Below are 25883 nucleotides of genomic sequence, written 5' to 3'. Positions count from 1 at the left end.
GGCCCCCCCGCCGTTCGTGCCCCGAGCACAGCAGGAGCGGGCGAGCGGCGGGCCCGAAGCTCATCCTGGACCCGCCCTCAACGTGCTGAAGTCCGGCCAAGTAAGAACTGCCTGAAAGAAGCCTACAGCAACTACAGTTAGAACTGAAGAAGCCCCGAAGCACACTCGGATAAGTGTGTGTGTGTGTGTGTGTGTGTGTGTGGGGGGGGGGGGGGGGCTGTTACCATCGAGGAAAACCCGGTTCAAGCCGAACCGCCACGTGGGAACGAGCGCAGCCGAAGATGCCCGAGCGAGCCCCGAAAAGCTGGACCACGCCCCCCCCCTCCTCCCTTCCATCTGAACCAGCAGGTGATACTGTACCTTATCCTGTGATAGAGGGGTTTAGACCGAGACTGAATTCAATAAATAATTAATTAATTAGTTAATTAATCCTTTTTTAGGCTTTAAATTAAAATATGAATATTGATGATTTCTGATAAGATAGTTGAAGTTTGCATGTAGGCATACGAAGCCTAATATTGCCACACTGGTCCAAATTAAAATGAGCTCTCAAGTGCTTTGAGTTTTGAGACTGCAGGAAATCTTTCTAATGCTATATGCCATAATAATAATAATAATAATAATAATAATATATAATGCTATATATATATATATACATATATATATATATATATATATATATATATATATAACACAACAACACAAAAAAGCCAGACATGTGACACGACAGGATTATGCGCACGAAGGTAAAACACAAAATAGCAACAAACCCAAAATAAAAAAGACTGGAACACATACCTGGATGTACAGATATGACACTATATATGAACATATGAGTGACCGCTATTTATTGGTGACATTAGTGTCCAGTTGGGGAATATTGGTTGCCAGTTCCAGACGGCGACCCCTGACGGCGGTGGGTTGAAAGCGTGCAGGTGAGCAAACAGTACCGTCATCTCCCGTTTTTTTTTTTTTTTTTTTTTTTTAAATGTAGCTCGCTCCTTTTCCAGAAGTGGATGACGAACAGCAGGAATTGTCAGATGTCGACGTTTTCTAAAGAAAGAAACGGCGGAAAGAGGAAGTGAGAAAGTCTTGCCCAATACTGGACATGATGGGGACTCTGGGGCAGGGGGGAAAAAAAAAAGTCAAACAAAACTGGCAGATCACTTTGAATTGAACCGCGCCAACTAGAATTAAACTGGATTCAATTGAATTGAATTACAACGCTGCAGAGTTGGTGATGATTCTCGGTCACCTTTTCACATTACCTGAGTTGTCACAGTATGTTTACTGGCAGATGAGGTTTTTGCAAAGTCAAGAGAACGAAGCACTAAAGGGTTTCCAATGGGGTCTCGGGACTGGAACGGAAAGGGAGCCGCAAGAGTCCAAAGCTGCGTTGTTGTACCATCCACTTTTATCAAACCCTGGAGCTGCTCCACGACGGAGACGTTGGGCCTGATTCCTAGATCTGTCAGAAAATGGACGACTGCCTCTGTGAGCGTGGCTAAGAGCAGGGTCAGTTCTACGTTGTTGCCGTTCCTTATGCTATTGCTGCATTAAAGGCCCCCAGTATGTTGTTGTTATTGTGTTCTTGAAAGGAGCCGCAGCAGCAGCAGCAGATAGATACAGGAAGTGCTCTCTGTCCAGAGGCGTAGGCGTATTCCCCAGAGGGGGAGAGGCTCACTTCGCCTGTCTTAATTGCGACATTCCTCCGAACCATATCACACAGCAGATGTAAACACAGGCGTCACTCACTTCCCTGGCGCTCCGGGGAGCTGACTGATGTAACAAGTGGCAGCAGCGGATCCGGGGCTGAGAGCATGGCTGAGTGGAACACCGCGCCGCAGCGGTGCGTCTGGCCTACTTTAATCCTGTTGTGGGTCTGGATGTCTGAAGCCGGCTGTGACACGCAATATCAGGCGGAGGAGGGTGAGTGTTCAGGTGTTAACAGTCTGAATGGGGGGAAAAAAAAAAAAAAAAACTTTGCCATTGCAAGTCATATATAAAACTTTAACGTGCTCGCGTGATGGCGCTATAAGTACTATGTAATACTGTGGAGCAAAAATCCCCTCGGACAAAGTTGTGGGGTCAACTGATCTGGGGTCAGTAGACCTATTACAAATGACTTTTAAATACAATGTAGTGGTTTCACTATTTAGTTTTATAATGTTTGTGAATATAATAGAAATAAATAGAAATAATACCGTAAAAAAAAAAGTATGGAGTCCCTGAAGGGCCACAGTTGGAGATGCTTTGCCTCGCACTCATTCCCATGTGCCCTCTGAACAGCCCGCACTGCTACAGTCTTGTTCAAATATTACATTGAATGCAACGTTAAGAGTGTTTTTTTTTATTTTGTGCAAAAGGCACCAGCTCCTGTAAGTAAGTACAAGTAAAAATACAAGTAAAACTACATAAAGTCCTGCATTCCAAAAAGGTTTTACCAGCAAAATGTACTCATTGTATCAAAAGTAAAAAAAAAACGATTTTAAATTCTACATTGCACTGCATCATAATCTATAAACTGATCACGTGTTTCGTGTGTAGAATTTGAATCCGTTTCCACAGCTGACGGATTGCACGTCGCTGGGTGAAGATTTCCAACATGTCCGTCAAAATGAAGTCGCACAGCTCTTCCCCACGAGGTTTTGGCCAGCCGGTATCTGAGGTGTGGCTTTAAAAGAGAAACATAGATCACAATAAACGCGAGATGTACATTTTTACGGAAGACAAAATATACTCCAATCAGTTGTTTAAATTAGATTTTACAAAATATTGAATCATTTTATTGAATACTTTTTGTTTGTTAAATGTTTCCTTTAACCGTTACGGACAGCACCAACTAAGCCAATCTAACACATCCTCCCCCTCCTCCCCCTCCTCCTCCTCCTCCTTTTAACGGAAATATTCTCATTTCGTGAGAACAAGTGTAATCCACTGACCTCACCCCGTCCTCAGACACCACCCCGATGAAGACAAGATTGGCAAACTGGGGAATTTGTGAGCTGAATCAAGATCACGTGGTGCAAAGTATTGTTCCAGCCTCAATCTGTAGGTGTGTCATTCAAAAAAAAAAAAAAAACATTTCACGAGTCGTCAGAGTGACGGTGTTGGCTTTCTCTCCTCTTCTGTGTTTAGAGGAGATTTTCCATTCTGACAAACAGACCAGACTGGGATGGACTTCCGACCCACCCAGTAAAGTAAGTGGGCTTTCTAAGTGACACATGCCGCAGTTACTACTAATTGCTCAATAGCTCTTACTAACAGTTTGGCCTCCATGGGATTTTGGATTATTGCAGAAAACAAAAGTTTGTGATGCTTAACACGTCTTGTTCAGCGAGATGATCTTCACTAACGAACGCCACTTTTAGGATTTTTTGAAGCGTAAATGGAATCACCAGAAGTAAAAAAAAAAAAAAAAAGCTAACGTTGGGCTATAAAGGAACTGCAGCACGGTCGCATGGCTTCAACGTCACCACCGCTGAGCTTCACTTTAAAGAGACTATAGACAGATATGGAGTATAAACACAACGAGGCTGTAAAGGCGGACTAGTGAGCAGATGGCTTTCCGTGTTCAACCTCTGTAGCCTCATTTAGCCGCTTGTTAGCAACCGCCTTTTTTAAGACACGTAAAAGCTTCAAAATTCACGAGCGGGGGAACAAAATGTGAAAATCTCTTGAGCTTGTGTTAACCACAGACCTTATTTCAAGCATCTAACCAAAAACCCGTTGATTGTATTTGCTCAATATAATGGCAATTGTGACTGTTTAATCTGGTGCACTTTTTTCAACCACCTCCAATAGGCATTTACCACATTTTTAAACCCTAATATGGATTTTGGAAGGTTGACTTTTTTTTTTTGTGTGTGTGTGTGTGTGTGTGTGTGGAAGCTGCCTGTAGCTCATGTTCTGTGCAAGAAAGGGGATAAAAGAAATGAATTTTAAACACCAAGATGTTATTCAACACTGGCATCCATGAGTTTAGTCTCGCACAGCGGTTGTTGAGCCTCGTCGTGATTATCTGGCGTGGACCTGCACCTTCTCACTGATGCTGTCTTGCGTCTTTCCTGTCATCGGCAGTGGGGTGAAATCTCGATGAGTGTGGACGCAGGGAGTCCAGTGCTCGTGCTCCAAGCTTGCGGAAGACGCACGACGAGGACAATTTCAAGCCAGTGGAGGGAGCGCAAAGACGCCCACTATCTACTGATGGACGTGGCATTTGCCCAAGAGGAGGAGCCGTCCGGTCAGCCCAGCCCACTGCAGGTTTACCTTTTTGACTCAGACACGCCCGTGACGAGATTTCAAAATAGCTGGAAAGTCCTGGACCTCCAGACCTCCAAACCGTTCCCTGACAAAGTCCTTGCACACCAAATGTCCAGCTACCTGAATCGCCGCCTGGCCCTGAGCCTGGGCTCGGTCAGGCGCGGAGGCTTCCAGCTCGCCTTCTCCTACTCAGGAACATGTGTGCTGGTAACGTCCATCAGACTGTACTACAGGAGGTGCCCTGACATCGTGGCTCACCTGGCCTCGTTTAAGGGGACAGGGGCCGGATCGGGTCCCGTGACGGGTTCCTGCGTGAAGGGAGCTGTGGAGGCCGCCCGGCCCGTCAGAGAGTGCAACGTGGACGGCATGTGGGGTCCGCCGCAGGGGGGATGTACCTGTGAGCTCGGCCATCAAGTGGTGGATGACACCTGTCGAGGTACGGCGATCAAATTTATGTTTACATTTTACTCGCACGTCAGAAAAGTATCTCAAAAGCAGAATACAAGCGGATTAAAAATTCTGGGATTAATTAGAACTACATAATTTTTTTTTTTTTTTATCGCCCGGCACTCGTCTTCCATAACATTTACGCCTGTGTATTCCCTAAAAACAGTATGGTCAATGCATGTCGTACATACAGACACCGTTCAGCAGATGAGAAATTGTAAATTTTTCTTATATATAAGTATATATGTATATATGTATATGCAAATAAGCTGACTATGTCTGATGAGGACTGTGGACTCCAGATCTCCTTCTTCAGAACTCAGAAAGAAAGAAAGCTGTATAGCAGGGACCTGTCTCTCGATCTTACAGGTATATATACACACATAAAAACACCTTGGCTTGCCTTTGGATAGAATCACTATCAGGGGGCGTCTTTAAAACACCTCACCCCTTCCTCTTAAAATAAAACTGGGCCCAGCGCGGAATCATAAAGTCCGAATGGAGGGCTCCGAGAACAGGCTGTGATGACACAGCGACCATGAGAGAGAATGAGTTGTCCCTGCAACATTTTGGATCTGCTTTCTATGCGAACAGTGACCACAGTGACAACATTTTTCGTTTTTTGCAACAGCTGGCGGCTAAAATTAGCCCGCTGTGGTGGTGGTGGTGGGGGGGGGGGGGCAGTGAAACTTGGACAGATCACGGTCATATGCTGACCGACACTTCGCAGTATTTCGGCAAAACCTAATCTTGACTAGCCTGCGTGTCTTTCCCTACTTCCTGAACCACAGCTCATGACTTTCACTTCCTCTTTCCGACTCAACTTTAATTTTTTCATTTATTTAATGTTTTTTTTTTTTTTCACATTTGCGCACTGTTCAGCAGATACCGTTCACAGTCACTATTTAAAAAGAAAGCGGTTGCCCAGCAGCTACGTTGTTCATTCTCCCTTATGACACGAGAGCATTTATGGACCCAGCAACATGCCGACGGTGCTGCTGTTCTCAGGGCCGTACGTGGAGTTGGGTGGGGGCACCTTTTGGACCATGACTATGCTCAGCCATTCCATCGTCTTCGCAAATTGGAATATAAGACAGGGCCACAAAATGAGCTAATAACGCAGGACCACCAGTGTCTAGCGGTGACATTGTTTGTCTTTCTCCAGCATGTCCTGCGGGCTACTACAAACCAGCCAATGAGAGCGGAGGATGTCGGCTGTGCCCACCGAACAGCGGGACACATGGGGAGGGAGCCCGGATTTGTGACTGTCTACAAGGTTTCAGCCGCCTGCCGACTGACCCTGACGCCCTCGGCTGCACCAGTAAGACACACTGAGCGGGTTTATTGGAAATAAACGGGTGCCGTCCCATTATAAAACGAATGTATGGGATTAGACATTAAAGCCCCTACATACATTTTGAAATTGTCAACCCTGCCCCCCCCCCCCCCACTGGCTCACTTTTTTTCTTCTCATTTTTCTACAAACGTAAACTTATGCTATCAGGCTAATTCGACAAATGCTAACCAGAGGTGCTTTAAATATTAAGCTCAGTCAGTTTTATTATGTATTTATTATAAAATGGATGGGCGGCACGTCTAAGCATGTTTTTGCTTCGCTGTCTTGTCCTCCCCAGAGCCCCCCTCTGCTCCAGTGAATCTAATGGCCCATCACCACAGTGACTCCGTGCTGATCGTGACGTGGGATCCTCCTCACGACCGGGGAGGTAGACGAGAAGCGACGTATCGCGTCAAGTGTGAGACGGAAGCGGAGGCCGGCAGCCGGTGGGAGGCATGTGGGGACGATGTGGTCTTCCTGCCAGACTCGGCCAGCACGTCGGTCAACATCACAGGACTGATTCCACAGCGGGACTACAGACTGTCAGTGCAAGCCTGGAATGACATCTCCACCCTGCAGGGGGCGTCACCTTCATCCACAGCCTCTGTTACTATTCATAGATGTATGTAAGCCCGAATAGATGACGTCGACACATTAGATAGTCCTGGAGAGTGAGACAAGTGCTCCCCCTCAACAGGAAAGCTAAGCGTGGTGGGAAATAGACGTGTGGGGGATTTAGGGATCTGAGGGTTTCCTACTGTGAATACTACACTACTGTGAATGAGTTAGCTTGCTTATTAAAGGTCCCATATTGTAGAAAGTGAGACCTCCATGTCTTGTATGATTATAAAGCAGGTCTGGGTGCTGTGTAAGTACTGGGAAAGCATCAAAGCGCTCAGTCCACAGAGAAATGAAACACAGCCCGTATTTAGACATTTCTGTAAGGTTGTGATGTCACAACTATACCACAACCACGCCCCCCCCCCCAGCAGGTCATCTGCTCCAGGCACAGCACCACCCAGCAAGTACAGGGACACTCCTCCACCCGCTGTCTGAGTTATTGGAGTGCTCTGCTCAGTCAAAAGTACTGTTCATTTCTGCTTTCCTACAGGGAAGGCTCCTCCCGTGGTGATCACTGTGGCCCCGGACCTAAAGCACTCGGAGCGTGAAGCGACACCGGCCCCCCGGCACCAGAGTCGCCTCCCCGTGTGGCTGGCCGTCGGCGTTTTGTTCGGCAGCCTGCTGCTCACGGCTGTAGTCCCCATTGCTGTGTGCGCCCTGCGCCGCCACTCCGCCAAACACCGGTAAAGGGATCCCCCGAAGTCAGTGAATCTGCGCGGTAACCGCTGAGCTCTCATCGTTCTCCCATCAATCTGAGATGTTGAGAGTGTTAGACAGCAATGTCCTGCATGCTGACATTACTTGTGTGTGTGTGTGTGTGTGTGTGTGTGTGTGTGGGGGGGGGTGCTTCTGTGTTGTCTGTGACATTAGTGACATTACTGCTAGTAGCTGCCATTTCTCAGTGGAATTGGTTCCATTCATTTTGAAATACTGAAAATGTCCATTTAAAACGATCTTGACATTGAGGCAAATTGAGGCAATAACTGTCAGTGTCCACAAGGGGGAACTAACCGCTAACTGTGGACCGGACACAGCAGCCTGAGGGGAGCACCATCACCAGTTTTCTCCGCCAGGAAGGTGGAGAAAACCACGTTTTTTGCCTGAAGGGAGGAAAGGACAACAAAAGGAGTTGAACACAATTGGAGGTTGTTTTGTGTAGAATTTGAAATGTCTGCTGCTGCGTGATTTAAGTACGTTTTAATACTGTCTGAAAACTGTGATCTTACGCCAGTAATTATCAAGATAATATTGTATATCAAATCAGACCAAAACATTTGTTTCGGGACATTCACGTCCATTTTCCAATGACTTGACTGACTTGACAAAAATAATTCCACATTTTTCTCATGTGTGAGAACCCTCCCACACGGTTTCAACACACAAGTCGATTTGCGAAAACGTTTAAGAAAACAACCACTCATTATATTTTTTCCTGCAGCACTGACCAGGAAGTAGAGCTTTTGCCGATGAATGCTGGATTTTCCTACCGACGTCCGCAGGAGGTGGAGGCTGCGCCCCAGCAGGCCAACAGTAAGCGCCTTGAAATGATCACCAACCAAGACATTAGCACACTTAACATACAGCACACACGTCCTTTATGACATTTTACACATTTAATTGATTTGTCAGCCACCTTCTCAATTACATTTGAAAAGTGACTCCTTTTTTTTATGATTTCCCATCGGTTTCAGTTGGGGAGGGCGTGGTCCAGCTGTTGGAGGGGCTCAGTGGCAGGCTGCTGTCCAGTCTGAAGGATGTCCTGGTCGAGAGGAACCAGCTCACCCTGGGCAAAGAGCTTGGCAAAGGTCAGTTCAGCAGTACTCCTGTTTTAGCCTCATAACGCAAGACCATCGTTTTGCATATATGTGTATATATATATATATATACAGAACATTTGGTTTGTGCTCTATGATGAGAATTATAACACTCAAAGTAGTGCACTACAATATCCCGCCATGCATAAAAAGCAGCGAACAAGGGACGTGGCTGGGTCTTCTGTTTATACAGTCTACTCTTATTAGAATTAGAAATGTGAGTGAGGGAATTATTTCTCATGCGGCCCCCACACTATCCACCAAACTCAACTTTTGAATCAATCAGAGGTGAGAAATAGCTCACAAAGGCGCAGCATAATGAATAGTTGTTCATGAGGTTTGGGAGTTTTTCAGAGGTGGTGAGTCATGCCGAGTCGTGTCGAGTCATGTCATCTAAACGCTCCCAGTTGTTCTGATGCTTGTCCAGCCTGGTTGGGGTGGGGGGGGGGGGCAATATGACTGCCTCTACCAACTTTCATGGCTATCCATTCAATAGCGGTTGAGACGATCCACGTAAACACCACACATGTCAACCTTGTGGTGGCGCTAGAGGAAAAGTCAGGAGATTACCAAAGCCATTAGGATACGTCATCTGGGGGAACCCCAAATGTCATTTTACTGGATGAGTAAAAACTTTGACCTGCTGGTTGCACCAGAGGAAAAAGTCTTTAGGAGTGTCCCTCTGGGGACCGTGAAGGACCGCAAATTGCCATCAAAATGTTGTTGTGTTACTTCCGCCTGGACCAAAGAGGCGGAAAGACCGACTGACGTAGCCACTGAAACTGAGCTTGTGAAATGTAGTCAGGTTTTGGGACATTAATCAAGATAAATCAGAAGTCTTTAGTGAACTACTTTATTACGACAATTATGAAGGTTTACCACGGGAGTTCGGTCCTTTAACTATAGGGTTATCGAGGTTTATTAAAAGGAAAATCAGCAGCCAGACTCCAGCGCCCTGAAGCTTTTATAGAATTACTTAAAACATACAACCAAAGAAATCAGATATCAACTATTTAAAACTATTTTTGCCTGGGAGTAAATGTGAGTGGTAACATTCAGTCCTTCTGTCCCGTTCTACAGGAGAGTTTGGCGCAGTCTATGAAGGGGTCTTCACACCAGGCGAAGGCGTGGACATCAAGGTGGCTGTGAAGACCATGAGAGGTGTGTAGCGAAACTCGTCCTCCTTTATCAGAACTCTAGTCTGCTGCTACCTATTTCTTTTTTTTTGTTGGTCATTGTTCTCTCTTGTCCCACACATCTAGTTGGAATCCACAGCCAGGAAGACTTGCATGAGTTTTTGAGAGAGGCGGAAATCATGCAGAACTTTGATCATGAAAATGTGGTCAGACTCCTCGGTAAGATATGCCCCCTAATTCACGACCCGGATGCTGTCCGAACTGACCAAATCGCCGAGTGTTTGCTATTGGACTGCATTAACACGAGCGCGGTGAAGATTAGCTACGCTCAGAGGTCCGCTTTCTACCTTTCAGAGCTCGTGGATTTGAATGCCCTCCTCGATCTTTCTCCAGTCGTCCACTGCCCCTTCATCAGTGACTTTCCATGTTGATGCTAGGGCAGTTTCATTCAGTCTCTTGTCCCGTCCAGGGCCCTTGCTGTTTCACCGTACCACAATCCAGTCTTCCTCTCCAGGAAGGGGTGGAACGTCCTGTCCTTAAGTGTGCCGACAGAGACCTTTTTAAAGGGTTGAATGGCTCTCGTCACTTGAATCATCTCTATTGCAGAATGAATGAAAGACTGAGATGTGAAGAGCCGAAAGCTAGTAAGCGGACCTTTAAGCTTAGATTCTCCTTAACGTACGCGGTTCCTAATGGTCAAGAATGAACATCCATTCTCTGAAGGCTGATTCTCTGTCTTGGAATGCTCCACTTAGCACATCTTAGACACTAGATAGCAAGCCAACACATACTTCTGAAGAATCATACCAGCCTGCACACAATACGTCAGCTAGCAACTGACGACCAAAAAAGCTAAGCCACCACGATTTATCCGAAACACGCGACTACCAATTTGTTCTACAAATTTCTGTGCCCCGTTCATCATCCATTTTCCATTTGCCACTTATATGGGTTTGCAAGGAATCCCATATTTCCTTCTCCCTAGCCACACCCCCACCTCCAGTTCTTTCTCAGACATTAGAGGCTCAGGTGGGAGATGAAATCCCTCCAGATAGTTCTGGGTCTGCCCCGGGTCTCCTCCCTGTTCCCCTGTTGCAGCAACCCGGTGAATGATGTGTGATGTGTGTGTGTGTGTGTGTGTGTGTGTGTGTGTGTGTGTGTTTGTCCTGCAGGGGTCACTTTACAGAGAGAGCAGGACTCTCCTCTGCCCGTTCCTCTGGTCATCCTGCCTTACATGAAACACGGAGACCTGCGTCGCTTCCTCATCGCCTCGCGCTATGGTGACATTCCTATGGTGAGACGCTGTCAGCACGTGCACATGTACATAAATGGGGCTTATTGCAACGTTAGCACATGCTCCCACGGACGGACGCACAACACAAAACAGGATTTTACAGCTCTGTAAAAGTTATCACTGTATCCTGGATTTTATTATGTCTTGTCAGCTGCAGCTTTTGTTTTTTGTTTTTTTTTGCTGTATATTTGTTGCATTTGTAATGTTGGGTGCGATGAACATTGTAGCCCGTAGGGGTCCCCCAAGTGGGGCTTTAGACTTGTGCTTCTCTGTCAGGGTTTCATAAGCAAATCCTGGTTACATTATATTATAGATGTATAAAATGTTATTTGTTGCGTAGAATTTATTTAGTCAGTGAAAGCTATGACAAAAAAAATATTAATAAATACGTTTTTTTCATCGAGAATAAAACTAAGCCTTTGAAAACAAAAGCTGTGGTGAAATGTATTAGAGTTTTTTTTGCCAGTGAATGTAAAGTCAACAACGATCTCCTCCACAGAAGTGAATTTAGCTTTAACAACATGTTCCATTTCAGTAATAATGTTCACTAACATTACCAGCTTTTAGAAGGGGGGGAAAAGTAGCAGATTTATGGGCAGTCGGGAGCAACCAAACACCTTGGACAGACCATAAAACGCATGCAGGCTGGCATGCTGATACTTAAAGGTGAAAGGCAAGCTAATGCGAACGCATCATCAAGAATGGCTGTGGATGTGACGTTGCGTTGCTTTCAGTCGGCCATCTTTTGTATTTATATATCAGAAGGAGGATCAGTGTAGGCTGTCAACCATCTACAGTCTATATTATCCAAGGTTTCAGATATTCGTCGCTAAGCTAAACCCAGGCACACTGACAAATTACAAGAAACGTGACTAAACACCGCACACAGCCCCGTATTCAGACGCCGCGCCTTTAAACGAGCCGCCAGGACCTCCGTAAGGTTGTGATGTCACAACCGTACAGTCGCCACACCCCCCCAAACATAGAGCTGGAAATGAGCACAATGTGGGACCTGTAATAAATCACAGACTACACTCTTCCCTACCCTCTCTTCCAGTTTGTGCCCCATCAGAGTCTCCTGCGCTTCATGATTGACATCGCATCAGGGATGGACTATCTGAGCTCGCAGGGGTTCCTGCACAGAGACCTGGCTGCACGCAACTGCATGTGAGTCCATCAGAGAGAGACAGGGCGGGTGGTGGTGGTGGTGGTGGTGGTGGTGGGGGGGGGGGGGCTTGAAATCAAGGACTCCTTGTTCGTATATGACTGTCTCTCTGTCCTCAGCTATTGGTATTCAACCATGGCTTGTATCTGGGGAGGAAGCTCGAATTTCAATAAAGCAGACTGAGGCCCTCAGAGGAGACGGTGTGTGTTGGGACAGAAGAATAAAAAACGCAGCGTGTCAGAACTCTCATTTTGTTATTTGATCGAGATCCAGAGAGCATTGCCTTGCCTTTATTTTATTTTTTTTTTAAAAAACCTTTTGTTGTCTGTTGCCACAGGCTGGGGGATGACCTTAAGGTGTGTGTGGCTGACTTTGGCCTGTCCAAGAAAATCTACAGCGCCAATTATTATCGTCAGAAAGTAGCTGTTCGTGTGCCTATTAAGTGGATGGCCACGGAGAGCCTGTCCGAGTCCGTCTACACCACCAAAAGTGACGTGGTGAGTTCGTCAGACGGTCACGTGACAAGACAAACAGCTTCAGGTGCCATTCTGTATGCAAAACTATGACATTTTTCTTTTTTTTTTTTCTTTTCGTCCTCGTCCTCTCAGTGGTCATTCGGGGTGACCATGTGGGAGATAGTGTCCCGGGGGAGGACTCCCTATCCCGGGGTTCACAACCACGAGCTGCTGGACCTGCTGCGGTCCGGACACCGGCTCAAACCGCCCGAGGACTGTGACCACAACCTGTGAGCCTCAACCTTTTTGAAATATTATAGCGTTGTGAAGAGAGCTAAAATCTCTCTTTGTATTGTTTTATATAGCGTCATTTAAATGATACATTGATAGAGATAGAGACTTGGTCGTACTGCTCGCAGCTCATAGACGCATGAAACCTGCAACGATGCGTTACACTCAGACATTGCTTTGTTTGAAGCCGTCACTACAGGGGAGATTCTTGTACATCCACAGTATGTATATACATTCATACATTCTCCACCCTGCCTCGTCCCTCTCGCTCCTCCTTCTTACCTCACAGTTACGAAGTCATGCGGAGCTGCTGGGACAAGGAGCCAACCCGCAGGCCTGGCTTCGGGGAACTGGGCGAGACACTGAAAGGTCTTCTGTCGGAGCTGCCGGTGCTGGAGGCCAGCCAGGAGGCTAGCTACATCAACCAGGGCCTGGAGGTTGCTGCTGCTGCTGCCGCTGCCGCCGCCTCTCCGGATCCACAGACAGACTCTGGGGGAAGATGGGAAAATGTCTACATGCCTACGCCTGTGGGTGCTGCTGCAGCCAGAGATGAGGATGTGGAAGTAGAGGACGGCTACCTTAAGTGTATTACTGGCTCAGCAGTTAAGGGGGATGATACCCACTAAAAAAAAAAAGACAGTTGTTATAAGTTACAAAATCTAATTCTGTGTAAGAGTGGACCTCTCATGAACTGTGTGTGAGACAGAGAGACCGAGATGTTGGAATCCATTTTTTAAATATGAAAATTGATAAGGAGCAAGAGAGTCACAGAAAATAATCTTTTACTTTATTGTGCATTTTTTTTTTTACATGTTTGTATATCTGTAACAAGACAATATTGGTTACTAGAAAAGGTACTAGAAACGTGTATAAAGATCAATTTCTGCCAGGAAGAGTGGGAAAAACCCACAAACATGAAATAATAGGAATATTAAAGTAAAAATACTACAGTTAAGACAAAATGATGAGATACTAAATCAAAATTTAGAGATTCTAAGGGGGCCTTTCTTTGGAGGTTTTCCAGGCGCATCCAACTGGTAGGAGGCCCCCGGGGTGGACCCGGGATTGCATATCTCATCTGGCTTGGGAACGCCTCAGGATCCCCCAGGAGGAGCTGGGGACAGGGACGTCTGGACTGGTTTGCTTAGCCTGCTGCCACCGCGACCCGGCCCCAGATAAGCGGAAAATAAAATGATGGATGGATGAAGATTCTAAGCCAAAATTTTTGACTTCCTAAATCAAGACTAGTGAAAATAATGAGATACAAAATTGTGAGATAAATACTGAGATATTGAGTCTAAATGATCAGATAAGTCAAGACGATGAGATATTAAGTCAAAATGTCAAAAATGATTACGATTATGTGGTAAATCAAAATTATATATATATATATATATATATATATATATATATAATTCAAAACATTCTTAACATTTCTTTTCTTTTTCTGGCGAAATTGGTCTTCCATAGCAGCGTATGGAACTATAGTTGCACTATTGAATCTCTATAAAAGGTTTTTAAGCTGTGACTGGATGAAGTGCACATTGCAAGCACTGCGCGTCCATTATACCGCATCATCAAATGCGGCGTTTGCGTCTGAAAGTGGCACAATTCAACATGACGGAGCAGTTAAAGGTCATTTTTCATAATAAACTACAAATCCCAGCACTGCTCCGATTCTAGGTTTGTCCTTTTTTTTTTTTTTTTTTTTCTTTTTTTTTCCTCTCGGAGTAGTGACACGTCACCTCACGTCACTACCGCACCTGCGCAGCCATCTTGAGCCTCTAGCGAGCAACGGACACAGAAAGGCAAGGGGGGAAAAAAAGGAGAAAAATAGAGCAGACTAACGTGAGGAAACGGGGATATGTCCACTAGAATCAAGTATATATGAAACAATAACGGTCGAATACAGTGGAACCATCAGGGGCTAGTAACGGAGACGGTAAGACAGCCATCTAAGTGCCTCGGACACCCGGACCTACAAGTCATCTTTTCTTTTTTTTTTTTTGCCGGACTAGGAAGGAGTCGAGTCGCCGACAGAAAAACACATCCAGAGTGAAACCATGAATCCCGAATAGTGAGTTTTTTTGTTTTTTTTTAACGTTAACCTTCATTAAACACGCACCACAGTAAGGCGGCCGCTGTTGCGTTCAGTCAGAAATCAAAATTACATGCCGTGTGGGTTTACGGTGTAACCTTAACGTTATGTAAATAATGCCATTAAATGTATTTGCCAGCACCGGGCGAGCTGGATCGCGTGAACAGGGCGCGGACAGCCTCTTTTTTTTTTTTTTTTTTTTTTTTTTTTGTTGCTTTTCTTAATGTGACAGGTCTCGCGAACGTGTTTTCTCTAAACGTCAGCTGACAGCTTGCTCGTGCCTCGCCGTGTCGCCCATTGGCACGCTAACCTTTTTCACGGGCCAAATACACGGAACTGCCCGGTGTGTAAAACTAGAGTCAAAAACGGTCAGAGGAAACGCGGCCATAGTTCACGAATGGCGTTACCTTGACCGTAACGTTACGTGCGGGAGTGAAGTAGCAGATGCGGGATGGCTGACCCACAGTTTCGATAGACAGCCTCGCCTGTTGTTGTTGTTGTTTTTTTTTTTTGTTTTTCATACGGACAAAACTAGTTGTCGTCAAACTAGTTATGGGCACGGCTGCATACTATACATACAATTCAGTCCACAATTCAGACGCCCGGTACTCCGAATGTGCCCTGAATGCAACATATCCGGGTTGATTTTTGTTAAAAGTTTACCTTTTAGAAATGGCCTCCCCTTTACAACCAGGCTCACGGGCAGAGTGGACCATGTACATGCACGTTATTTGTAGGCGTATTTAAACACCAATTGACATGTACACCTGGGTTTCGTGCCGAATTAAAACATGGGGGGCGGGGGGGGGGGGGTTGTACCGGCCGTGTCATTTCGCAGGCAAAAATTGGCAAAAAACGAGCGTACCCTCCATTACGGAGCGTGCCGGCGCCGACGTTAGGCGATACGGCAGGTAGCAGATGTCTGACGGACGGACGGCCGACCCGCAGCCCTTGAAATGAGAGGACGCCCGCGTGTCACCGAATCCCCTCGGTCGGTGCTGAGACGCGTCTCACTGTGACGTGGGGGGGGGGGGGGGCTGTCCCGGAGCCGACAGCCCAAGCCTCCCTCTTGAGTCCTTCTGGAAACCCTGTCCAACTAGCTTAGCTAACACCTCCACACCCTTAGCAGACAGCCTTTACTCCCCTTGTGTGTTTGCACATGCTGTATAACCTTGTCTCTGGTTCAGTAGGCCTTAATGTTGCCTAGTGCTGGGGGTGTGACGGGGGCACAAAACGTTTTTGTCATTTATTTTGACAAATCAACAGTGGCTCATTTACGGCATACAGAGAGAGAACCATAAACAGCTGTTTTCTGGTGCCCCCCCCCCGTCTGCTGAGTTTGAGTGATTATAGTGAATGCTCTGATTTGATCAATGTAGTGATGCATTGTTTGTGATGACAGTTTCTAACGGCTCGCACCTAGGCCTTGTGGATTTTTGATGCATCCCCCCCCACACCATCCCTTGACCCGCCTGAACAGCACCCTCTCTGTGTTCTTGGACCCCCCGATTCACAAATTCGGGGGGTTCATTTATACCAACACACCCCTGTTGCCTACCATTATTTATATATATATATATATATATATATATATATATATATGTATTATAACTGTTTCTTTGTAGGCATGCTAAGTGCACTTGATTGGGGCTGGTTATCCATCTGCCACCCTCTAGTAATGCACCCCCTTGTGAAGGGTGTAACTTGTGGGTTTGTTAATGGTTAACAAATCATTTAGTACTGCTTTATAGAGCAGTTATACGCATCCACCACGGCCACCTTTTGACTGGTTGTATTTTCCTCCCAGCATGACACTTGCTTTGTCCTTTTTAACTCGTCCTTTAAGTTCATCAGAAATCCAATGGATTGGCCACATACTGTCCAAAAGGCTGCCGAGCATCTGGACCATAATCCGTGTGTGTAACGGCTCATCACACCTGTTCACATTCCACGAAGTAAGGTGTCAGAAAAAGCAGTGTTTTTTGTATCAAAACCGAAAGTTTAAAACGAGACACAGCGCTGCTCATCGGACGATAAAAGCTATTAATGTCGCCACGCTGACTGTTGTTAGCGGCCTGTTTTTAAAATCGCTCACTTCATGTAAGGCTGTGCACTCAAGGTGGTGTTTGGATTGCTCGTTGCGGCAAAGGGGAAGCGGCCGGTCCCGGTGGCCCTCCGCATCAGTCCGTATCAGCACGAGCTGCAGCCACGTGGAAGATGTGAACTGGGCTGATTGCAGCAATGCTGTTGCATCCAGTGTTCGTCAGATGTTGTCAGTCGACCGAGTATCGGGCAGTGATACACGACAGGTCTCAGTTTCCTGTGACACTAGAATAGCAGCGGCATTGGGCAATTCTCTACAGCTGCCTGTGTCAAATCCATGCGATGTTGTTTTCCTCTCTGTGATTGGCTGGGATGGAGGGAGGGTGGGGGTGGGGGGGGGGTTGTTTCACCATTTTGGGAAAACCTGCGAATGTGTTGTTTAGGTATTGGTGCTGGAGGTCAGGTATGTGCTGGAGACCAAAACATTTCTACTGATACCCAACCCCCCCCTGTCCCAGGGTTGGATTAACCTGCCGGAGGGCCCCCGGGGGCACAAATACACCGAGCTTTGGCTTTTCACCGCTTAAAATGTGGATTTTTATCAGCTTGTCAAGTGAATGTTAACCTCCACTCTGTGACACCACTGTGTGCAGCTTCAACAAGTCCAGCAGTGTGATGCGTGTCCCCTCCCGTGAAAGCGATCATCAGGAGTCACATTCTTGAGTGGCGTGTGCAAAATCAGGCGTGTCAGATTACGTAGCTACAGCTGCTATTTCAATGTGTCAGATACAGATTAAGACCACAGAATATCAGACGTCGGAAATTGAAGGGGTCAGGATCGGCAGGTACCCCGAGTGGAGGTATCAGAATCTGTATTGAGGAGAGGGAAAACAAAACAAAACAAAAAAAAAAGCTGGATCGGTGCGTCCCTACTTGAAACTAGATTTTGACACACAGGGGCCCCTCTTCATCACAGGGCCTCAGGATCAGTTAATAAAGCCAGTCTCACCAAAGCTTGATTGCTATGGCGTATATTCCCAGTTGACACCGGGTCAATGTTATATATATATATATATATATATATATTTTTTTTTTAATTGTTAAAAATCCCACAAAAAGATTAAAACCAACAATAAATGTATCTACTAACAAGTATTGTGTGTGTGTATCAAAGCCTGATGTATCTTCTTCCTCTGTGCCGTTGAGTTAAAAACACACCAGTGAGCCACGCCGTTGCTCTGGGCGACAGGTTCCTTCATTGCCATGAACACACACACACACACACACTGTAGTTGATTTGGACTCAACCACGCTCACACGCCGTCCTGCTGCCTCAAACACTCGCTAGAGCACCGAATGCGGATTAATCCGCTGCTGAAAGTAGTCCCCGCTAAATGCACCGTTTCCTCCTGTTTGAGTCGCGCGTGCTAGAAACCGCAGACAAACCGCGGAGCAACAGCTGAGGTGTTGTACATGCAGCGAGGTTCGAAATGTGGTCCCTGTTCTGAGCCGGATTGTTTTTTCCTTCAGTGACTACCTGTTCAAGCTCCTGCTCATCGGAGACTCTGGAGTAGGAAAGTCCTGTCTTCTGCTGCGCTTTGCTGTAAGTAGTTCCGTCTCACCTACCTAAGACATGTTTTCCCAGATGTCTCAGTTGACCCCTTTCCTCATTCCGCTGTTGGTCTGACCCCCCCCCCCCCCCCCCCTCTCTCTCTGCAGGATGACACCTACACGGAGAGCTACATCAGCACCATCGGAGTGGACTTCAAGATCCGCACCATCGAACTGGATGGCAAGACCATCAAACTGCAGATTGTGAGCGCGCGCACACACACACACACACACACACACACACACACACACACACACAGACACAGAACACTGTCTGTAACCCTCACCTGAGCCAGGAGTTTGTATCCAACCATTGTTACCAAAAGGTGTGTGTGTGTGTGTTAGCACGTTTTGCATTCTGACCAAACTGTAACTGGATCCTGTTTTAGTTAAGGGAACAGGCTGTGCCACCTCCCAAAGCCACCCAGTTTGTTAAGCAGACATGGCTCTGCCTCATACACACACACACACAATGAATCGTGTAGTTGTTCTTCATTTATAGATCTAAAGATCTCTAAACACACCCGGAGATAAATGGAGTCACTGTAAGTCACTCAGCCGATTCCGCGCTGAAGAAACTCAGCAACCTGAGTAACCCGGCGCTTCACATTTCCTGAACTTTTGAGAACCTCGTGGCTTTGGTGCCAGGTTCTTTCTCGGTGTTTCCACCGTATTTACAGACAGGGATAGAAAGGGAACCGCAGGACCAGCTATAGCACGTCACACCGCTGAAACAACGTCACTTTTAGGAGCAGTGCGGTCGGCGGGTGAAGCACAGCGCCCGGCGTGTCAAACTACATCCATGCATGATTTGCTCTCGCTTAACATCCCTTGCCTTTTTAAATCTCAAAGCACTTCCAAACAACGGGTGATGATCCGTTTCGAGGGGCTTGCCCTCGGTTGTATATTTCTCTTCTGCTCACATCCGGCCAAAAACTGATCGTGATCAAGCTTAATATTTGATTCATTGCGCGGTCCTACTTGGTGGTGAAATAGAGCTGATGAGGCTGAAATAAGAAATGAGCGTAATCAAAGTAAATGTCAACTCACTCTTTAGCCGTTGCTTCTAAGTCAAATCCACTTCATATGTATGTTGCATATCGGCCCTTTTATCCTGTCGCTGCTCCTCGGTGTCAGACAAACACCACACGAGGTCTTTTGATTGCCCCCGAGGGCTTTGAGGAGGGAATTGTTCCAAGAGGTACTAATTCATTCATTCAGATTCTTTACGGACTTGTGTTTAGTTTGCATTGATTCCTAATCTTTTCTCCCTCTCTCTCTCTCTCTCTCTCTCTCTCTCTCTCTCTCTCTCTCTCAGTGGGACACTGCAGGTCAGGAGAGGTTCCGCACCATCACCTCCAGCTACTACCGCGGAGCCCACGGCATCATAGTTGTGTATGACGTGACGGATCAGGTGGGCCAGCAGTGAAGGGTCGCAAAGGGTCGATACGAGCTCCGGCATTTTGGGAACTGTTTGCCAAATTTCAATATACACATTTTGAACTTATTTGGGGGGGGGGGTAAAAGCAATGCTAGGACCTCACTTGGATGTGAGTTTTAGCTTATAGAAAGTTGCATCAGGGCACGATCAAGTAAAGGTAAAGCAAAGAAGTAATGTTCAAAATGGAAAAAAAACAACAACAAACAAACCACGCTGATGTTCTTTGTCGTCACCGCGCAGGAGTCCTACAACAACGTCAAGCAGTGGCTTCAGGAGATCGACCGCTACGCCAGTGAAAACGTCAACAAGCTCCTGGTGGGCAACAAGTGCGACCTGACCACCAAGAAAGTAGTGGACTACACAACGGCCAAGGTGCGGCTCCATGATGTGTTTACGTACCGTCTAGAGATTTACTGATTTCATTCACCAGTTCATTGTCTAGCTAGATTTCTACACTCGTGCCATTTTTGTCGTGATTGCGGCTCAGCTGAGCGAAACCCCCCGCGGAATTTTTCACATTTAAAAGCCTCCAAGGAAAAGGGAGGACGAGGCCGATTGCGCCGCAGGAAGTCTTTTAATGTGAAACGCCTGCGCAGGAAGTGTTGAATTATTGAACAGCAGCTTAACAGCAATCCCAAAAAAAAAGAATATATAAAATAATAATGAATGATAATTCTAGGATAAGAAACAGTATTTCTGTTTCTGTTTCTGTTTGGTGAATTCCACTTAGCGCCAGTAAAATGGGAGCAATGGCACACAGAGGGAACGCTGTAGGCTTAAACTACTGGTTAGCGCTCCACCATTGAAGCCGCAACATGTTTGGAACGTTTCGAGTGCGCAAATGTGCCGCAGGAGGGCGTTTGGTAAATCTGTCACCATCAGAATGCACTGCAACTTAACGGCACACCTGTCAGGCTCACAGATATGTCGTAATAGTGCATTTGTTGGGGACTATTTTCCGCTGCGGATTAATCCACATTTTGGTGCTCTGGTGCGTACGTGGGGGCAGCAGTGGCTCAGCAATGTGTTTGCTCTCTTCTCTTGCGGCAGGAGTTCGCCGACTCTTTGGCCATCCCCTTCCTGGAGACGAGCGCCAAGAACGCCACCAACGTGGAGCAGGCGTTCATGACCATGGCCGCAGAGATCAAGAAGCGCATGGGCCCCGGGGCCACGGCCGGCGGCGACAAGCCCAACTTGAAAATCGAGAGCACCCCCGTGAGGCAGTCCGGAGGGGGCTGCTGTTAAAGGACCCCGGCCATCACCTCCACCATCTCCACTGAAATCTTCCTTTCTTGTCCTTCTGTGTTCCTCCCATCATCTGTGCCACTCCCACACCCCACCATTCCTCCATAACAACCCCCCCCCCCCCCCCAACTGTTACGAGTGTTAAGATCTGCAAGGGTTAATTCAGACCTGTACACCCACCAGGGAGAGGAGGAGGAGGAGGGGGGGGGGGGGGCAGAAACAGACACCAAGGCAACTTTAACTTTCTGCCAAGAGGACAGAAAGAAAACAGATACGGGGGAAGATTGGTATTGATTTTAGAGTGGAATGGAGGCAGTGGAAGCTTATCTCAACACACACACACACACACACACACACACACACACACACACTGTAGTGGGGCGGCAGGGGTTAAAGAGATTTAAGCCTTTTGGCCAAACACTTTTCCCCTCAGGGTGAGTCTGTCTCTGCTGATCCCATCTTATGGCCACCTCCCCCCCCCCCACCGCAGCCCAGCCCAGATTTCAATTTTTCAATTTCATCCCTGTACACACACACACACACACACACACACACACACACACACGCGCGTGCGTGCGTGAGCCGTACGCGGTCGGAAGCATCGCCCGAATAGCAGCAGCCTGCTAACGGTGACTCATCATCGGCATTTATTGACGAAGATTCAGGGAAAGGCCCCCTCCGGTGGGCCTTCTCTTCCTCTGGCTGTCCTCTTCCTCACTTTCTGAAGGCGTGGCTTTGACCCCAAGCAGCCAGTTCTTTTTGTTATTTCCCTCCAGTCTCTCTCTCTCTCTCCCTTCCCCCCCCCCCCCCCCCCCCCTCCCCCCGTTTCCTTCTCGTCTCTGTGTGTTCGCGAAGTAGATCCATAAAGGATACGAAGCGTCTTCTACCCCCCCGTGGGACGTGTCTTCGCCCTCAGTTTTGCGTCTCTTCACTTTGTATGCAATTGGGCCAGCCCTGAAATTCACCTGCCGCTCCTTCGGAACACACCTTAAAGGTCTCAGTATGCTTCAAAACATAACTGGGACACACTGTACGCGGACGACAGACGCAGTCGTGAAGAATGAAAACAGAGACTTGCCAATCTTCACACGTAGCCAATTGCTGCATAAAGTGAGCGTGATTAACAGATGAAGCCCCCCCCCCCCATCCCACCTTGGAAAAGGTTACGATACGACAAGCATTTCCTTTGAAGCATACTGAAGCCTTTAGTGCCTGGTCACGTCAGAAAGTGGCAAGGCAACGTGCACATTTTCGCATCCTCACAAAAAAAACAACAACAAGCCAGGCAGCATAGCGACGCGCTTGTGGGTCCAGTCACTGCGGCTGACTTGGAGCCAGTTTAACAGTCGGCAAGCCAGCTAGCTCGGTCGCTAACCGCTAAGTTAACACAGTTCATCACGCGCAGGGCAAAAGATCCACGTGCAAAGACAGAGTGTTAGTTAGCTTTGACGGAAGCATGGGTGGGGGGGGGGGGGGGAGGTTGGAGGCGGTGGTTGTGGGAACTTTTTGTTTGTTTTTTTTAAGTCTTCAGAAGTGCATATGTAAAAGAAAGCAATGTGAGGAAATGCCGCAGCGTTGAGCACAGTGACTTCCTGGAATGACACTAAAACGTTTACGGACAAAAGTGAGGAGGGCTGACGGACTCTGACGAAGCAATCGGCAATATTCTGCTTTGATCCGACGATTACTGTTTTATTGTTGTGGTTTTTAGTGTTTTGTTTTTGTTTTGTTTTTTAAATTTTCTCATCGATACTTGTGATGGAGACGGCTATCCACGTGGCTGCCGTTAGCTTAAAAGCGCTCAGCGTTCAGCGCGTGGCGTGTAGGTCTTAGGACGGACGTTTCATTCTCGCTTGTTTGCGGATGGAAGCCGAGGTAGAGGTGCGGTGTGGGTGTGTCTGTTGGCTGAGGCGGGGTGGGGGGTGGTGGTGGTGGTGGAGGGGGGGGGGGGTCTTCCAAAAGCTGCTGTTCCTTCCCTCAGATTGTCCCCGGATTTTCAACGGCCTCTTTCAAAAGGCCTTTCGCGGTGCTGTACTCGTTGGCGCATTGCGGGACATTTTAGTCCTTTTTTTCCTTAACAGCTGAAGCTAGTATGTCGCGGATCTTCAGTGCAGGTTATTGTTGTCGTAGTGTGTGCATTCTTCACGAAAACGGTGGCGACTTTCTACTTTAAATGTCCTCGTCAAACGCCAAAGTCTCAAATGTAAAGCGATGACACGAGGGGCCCCCGCGCGTCACCGTGTCACCGCTGTGTAGCAAAGCGCTAGCTGTGGCGCAGATAACCGCGCGAGCGCAACCACTGCGAGGACAAAAAAAAAAAAAAAAAGACTGCGTCTTATGCACAGCCTTTAGCACCACCACCACCACCACCACCACATACGACCGAAGTATGGGACTGTGGCGACGGTGACGCTGCAGCTCTGAGCGCCTCCCTGCTTCTCATAGCTGTGTTCGGTCCCAGCGGTGGTTTCCAGGGTAACTGGAAGGAATGTGAGGGAAAGAGCGTCCCCCTTGGCCCCCCCCCCTTTTTTTTTTTTATAGAGGGGCCCCTGCACTGAAGTAACAACCAACCTGAACTTTTTACCCTGTTACACAAAGAACTGGAAAGTATGGCGATGTTGTGGTTTCAGTCCGGTCAGGCTTTGAAGGATGAGCTGTAGTAGAGCAGCAGCAGCAGCAGCAGGAGGACCTTCCAAGAACTCACTCTGTCAGTCGTCTCGGCCAGCGGCATTGTGGACGTAGACCGTAGTCGGGTTTCGTCACTTGCGTTGTGTTTGGCGGCGTCCTGAGGTGGGGGGGGGGGGGGTTCAGGGACTGACTGGTCTTGGCCCTGCAGACCGGATATGAACTCCCAACTCTCCCCTCCAAGCCAACCACGCCGCCGCAGCAGCGCGAGGAATTCCTCAAGATCCTCCCTGACTGCCCCCCCCACCCCTCCCTCCTCCCTCCACGAAGGGATAAGGGATCCTTGACCCAGGCTTTGGGTGTGGTTCAAGAAGAACTCCGGCTCCCGAGTCCAGATTACGCCGAGAGCCTCACAGCCTCACAGCCTCACCGCTGATCGATGCCGGACTGTTGAGTTTGCTGCTCCCGATCACGTTTTACATCATTTTTACGTCGATTATATGTATTTTTAGCCTTGTGTTTTTCACAAAGGGGGGGGGGGGGGGCAGCAGTTAGTGTGTGTGTGTGTGTGTGTGTGTGTGTGTGTGTGTGTGTGTGTGTGTGTAGATCGTGGGTCGCATGTAATATTCCTGAGCGTTGTGGACACGTTGGCATCACGCCAGCCTCACTTGAGTAGATGCAGAGCGAGCAATCATTTGGAAACGTCACACACACACACACACAGTCACACACACACACACATACTGTCACACACACACACACACACACACACACTGGGTGTTTGATGACTGATTATTATTTTTTATTTTTTTGTTATTTTTTTTGGAAATCTTTCTTGACATTCTACTGATTTTAATTGTATTCATTGACTACCGTGTTGTTCTAGTCCATGGAAGTACGAGGGGGGGACTCTGATGAGGGTGGGGTCAAACAGACGCGGGGTGGGGGTGGGGGTGGGGGGGGCTGTTTTGCTTATGAATGTGATTCTGATGAAACGACACTTGACTTCTCTTCTTTAGTTCACTTTTTTTGTATTCATTTTGGGTTGAAGGGGACAAGGGGGGGGGGCGGTGGGGTTGTTTTTTTGTTTTTTTTTCTTCCACGTCATTTGCACACACTCGTTCATCGCTGTTCAATGGCTTAATAAAGGCTCTCACTAGGTGTCGTTTGTTAATAAAAAAGCACCGGGCAGGAGCTCGCCTGTCAGTCACCCTCTGTCTTTTTTTTTTTCTTCTTCTTCTTCTTCTTCTTCTTCTTCTTCTTCTCTGTTTGGCTTGTTCACTTTTGGTGCTGTCTCCCTGCTGAGTTTGATCATGTTTTTGTTTTTTTCTGTACATATTATAAATATATATATAATAAAATGATGAAAAAGATCAACGTCAACACGAGAGCCGCTCTGGTATTGTTACTTATAACTTGCGCAGGAAAAATTGGTGACATTTAAGATGATGTAAAACATAATGGGGGGGGGGGAGTACAAAGTTTACAGAATTTGCTCACTTTCGGCACAGACCCTAAACGCCTCAAGTCCGCACTAATACGGTCAATTTGTGTTAGATGGGTGGTGTCTCTTTGGTTCTATGAATCAGAAATGCGACTTTTCGGTGGTCTTTAAGGGTCCACTCCACCGACACCCTGACTTTTAAATCCCCGGTACGTGTCGAGGTCCAAAAAAAAAAAAAAAAAAAAAATCATGATTTTGTCGTTGTTTGTAACATTAACAGACGCCAACAGATGTGTTACTCGTAAAACTGGCCCTCATGAATTAGTCATGTTTCCAGTCAGCGACGTCGGGCCGCTTCACCTCTTACCTGTTGGAGCGCATTCCACCAGTTGCCCCGCAACTGCAGCGCAGTGACAACAGGTGGAATGTAAATGTAATGTAACCGGTAAAGTGCTCTGACGCTTTGCTGGCAAGGGAGGGGGGGAGAGAGTGTCTGAAGTTAAAGGGTCACACACACACAAAAAAAAATCCAACCAACCAAAGGCAAAAAACCA

At 47.2% G+C, this 25883-nt stretch overlaps 2 protein-coding genes across 3 annotated transcripts; both read left to right on the top strand.

The window, feature by feature from the left end:
- Window positions 1-1887: 1887 nt before the first annotated feature.
- Window positions 1888-14493, top strand: LOC139305958 (tyrosine-protein kinase receptor TYRO3). Its single transcript, XM_070929910.1, has 15 exons — window positions 1888-1929; window positions 3139-3200; window positions 4081-4699; window positions 5876-6031; window positions 6345-6668; window positions 7158-7350; window positions 8106-8197; window positions 8359-8472; window positions 9562-9642; window positions 9744-9836; window positions 10790-10911; window positions 11969-12078; window positions 12414-12573; window positions 12685-12821; window positions 13112-14493. Exons 3-15 carry the CDS (start codon window positions 4096-4098, stop codon window positions 13446-13448), a joined length of 2523 nt encoding a protein of 840 aa, XP_070786011.1. The 5' UTR covers window positions 1888-1929; window positions 3139-3200; window positions 4081-4095; the 3' UTR covers window positions 13449-14493.
- A 205-nt stretch (window positions 14494-14698) lies between these two features.
- rab1ba (zRAB1B, member RAS oncogene family a) lies at window positions 14699-21407 on the top strand. Of its 2 annotated transcripts, XM_070929911.1 has the most exons (6): window positions 14699-14899; window positions 18494-18566; window positions 18683-18778; window positions 19893-19988; window positions 20256-20387; window positions 21066-21407. In XM_070929911.1, exons 1-6 carry the CDS (start codon window positions 14886-14888, stop codon window positions 21258-21260), a joined length of 606 nt encoding a protein of 201 aa, XP_070786012.1. In that variant the 5' UTR covers window positions 14699-14885; the 3' UTR covers window positions 21261-21407. The 2 variants fall into 2 exon arrangements, with proteins under 2 accessions (XP_070786012.1, XP_070786013.1); XM_070929912.1 differs by lacking the exons at window positions 19893-19988; window positions 20256-20387.
- The last annotated feature ends 4476 nt before the right edge of the window (window positions 21408-25883 follow it).

This window comes from Enoplosus armatus, chromosome 23 (assembly GCF_043641665.1).
Source record: "Enoplosus armatus isolate fEnoArm2 chromosome 23, fEnoArm2.hap1, whole genome shotgun sequence".
Classification (NCBI taxonomy): Eukaryota; Metazoa; Chordata; class Actinopteri; order Centrarchiformes; family Enoplosidae; genus Enoplosus; species Enoplosus armatus.
The sequence above is the reverse complement of the archived record's forward strand: the minus strand, read 5'-3'. Positions and strand labels throughout refer to the sequence as shown.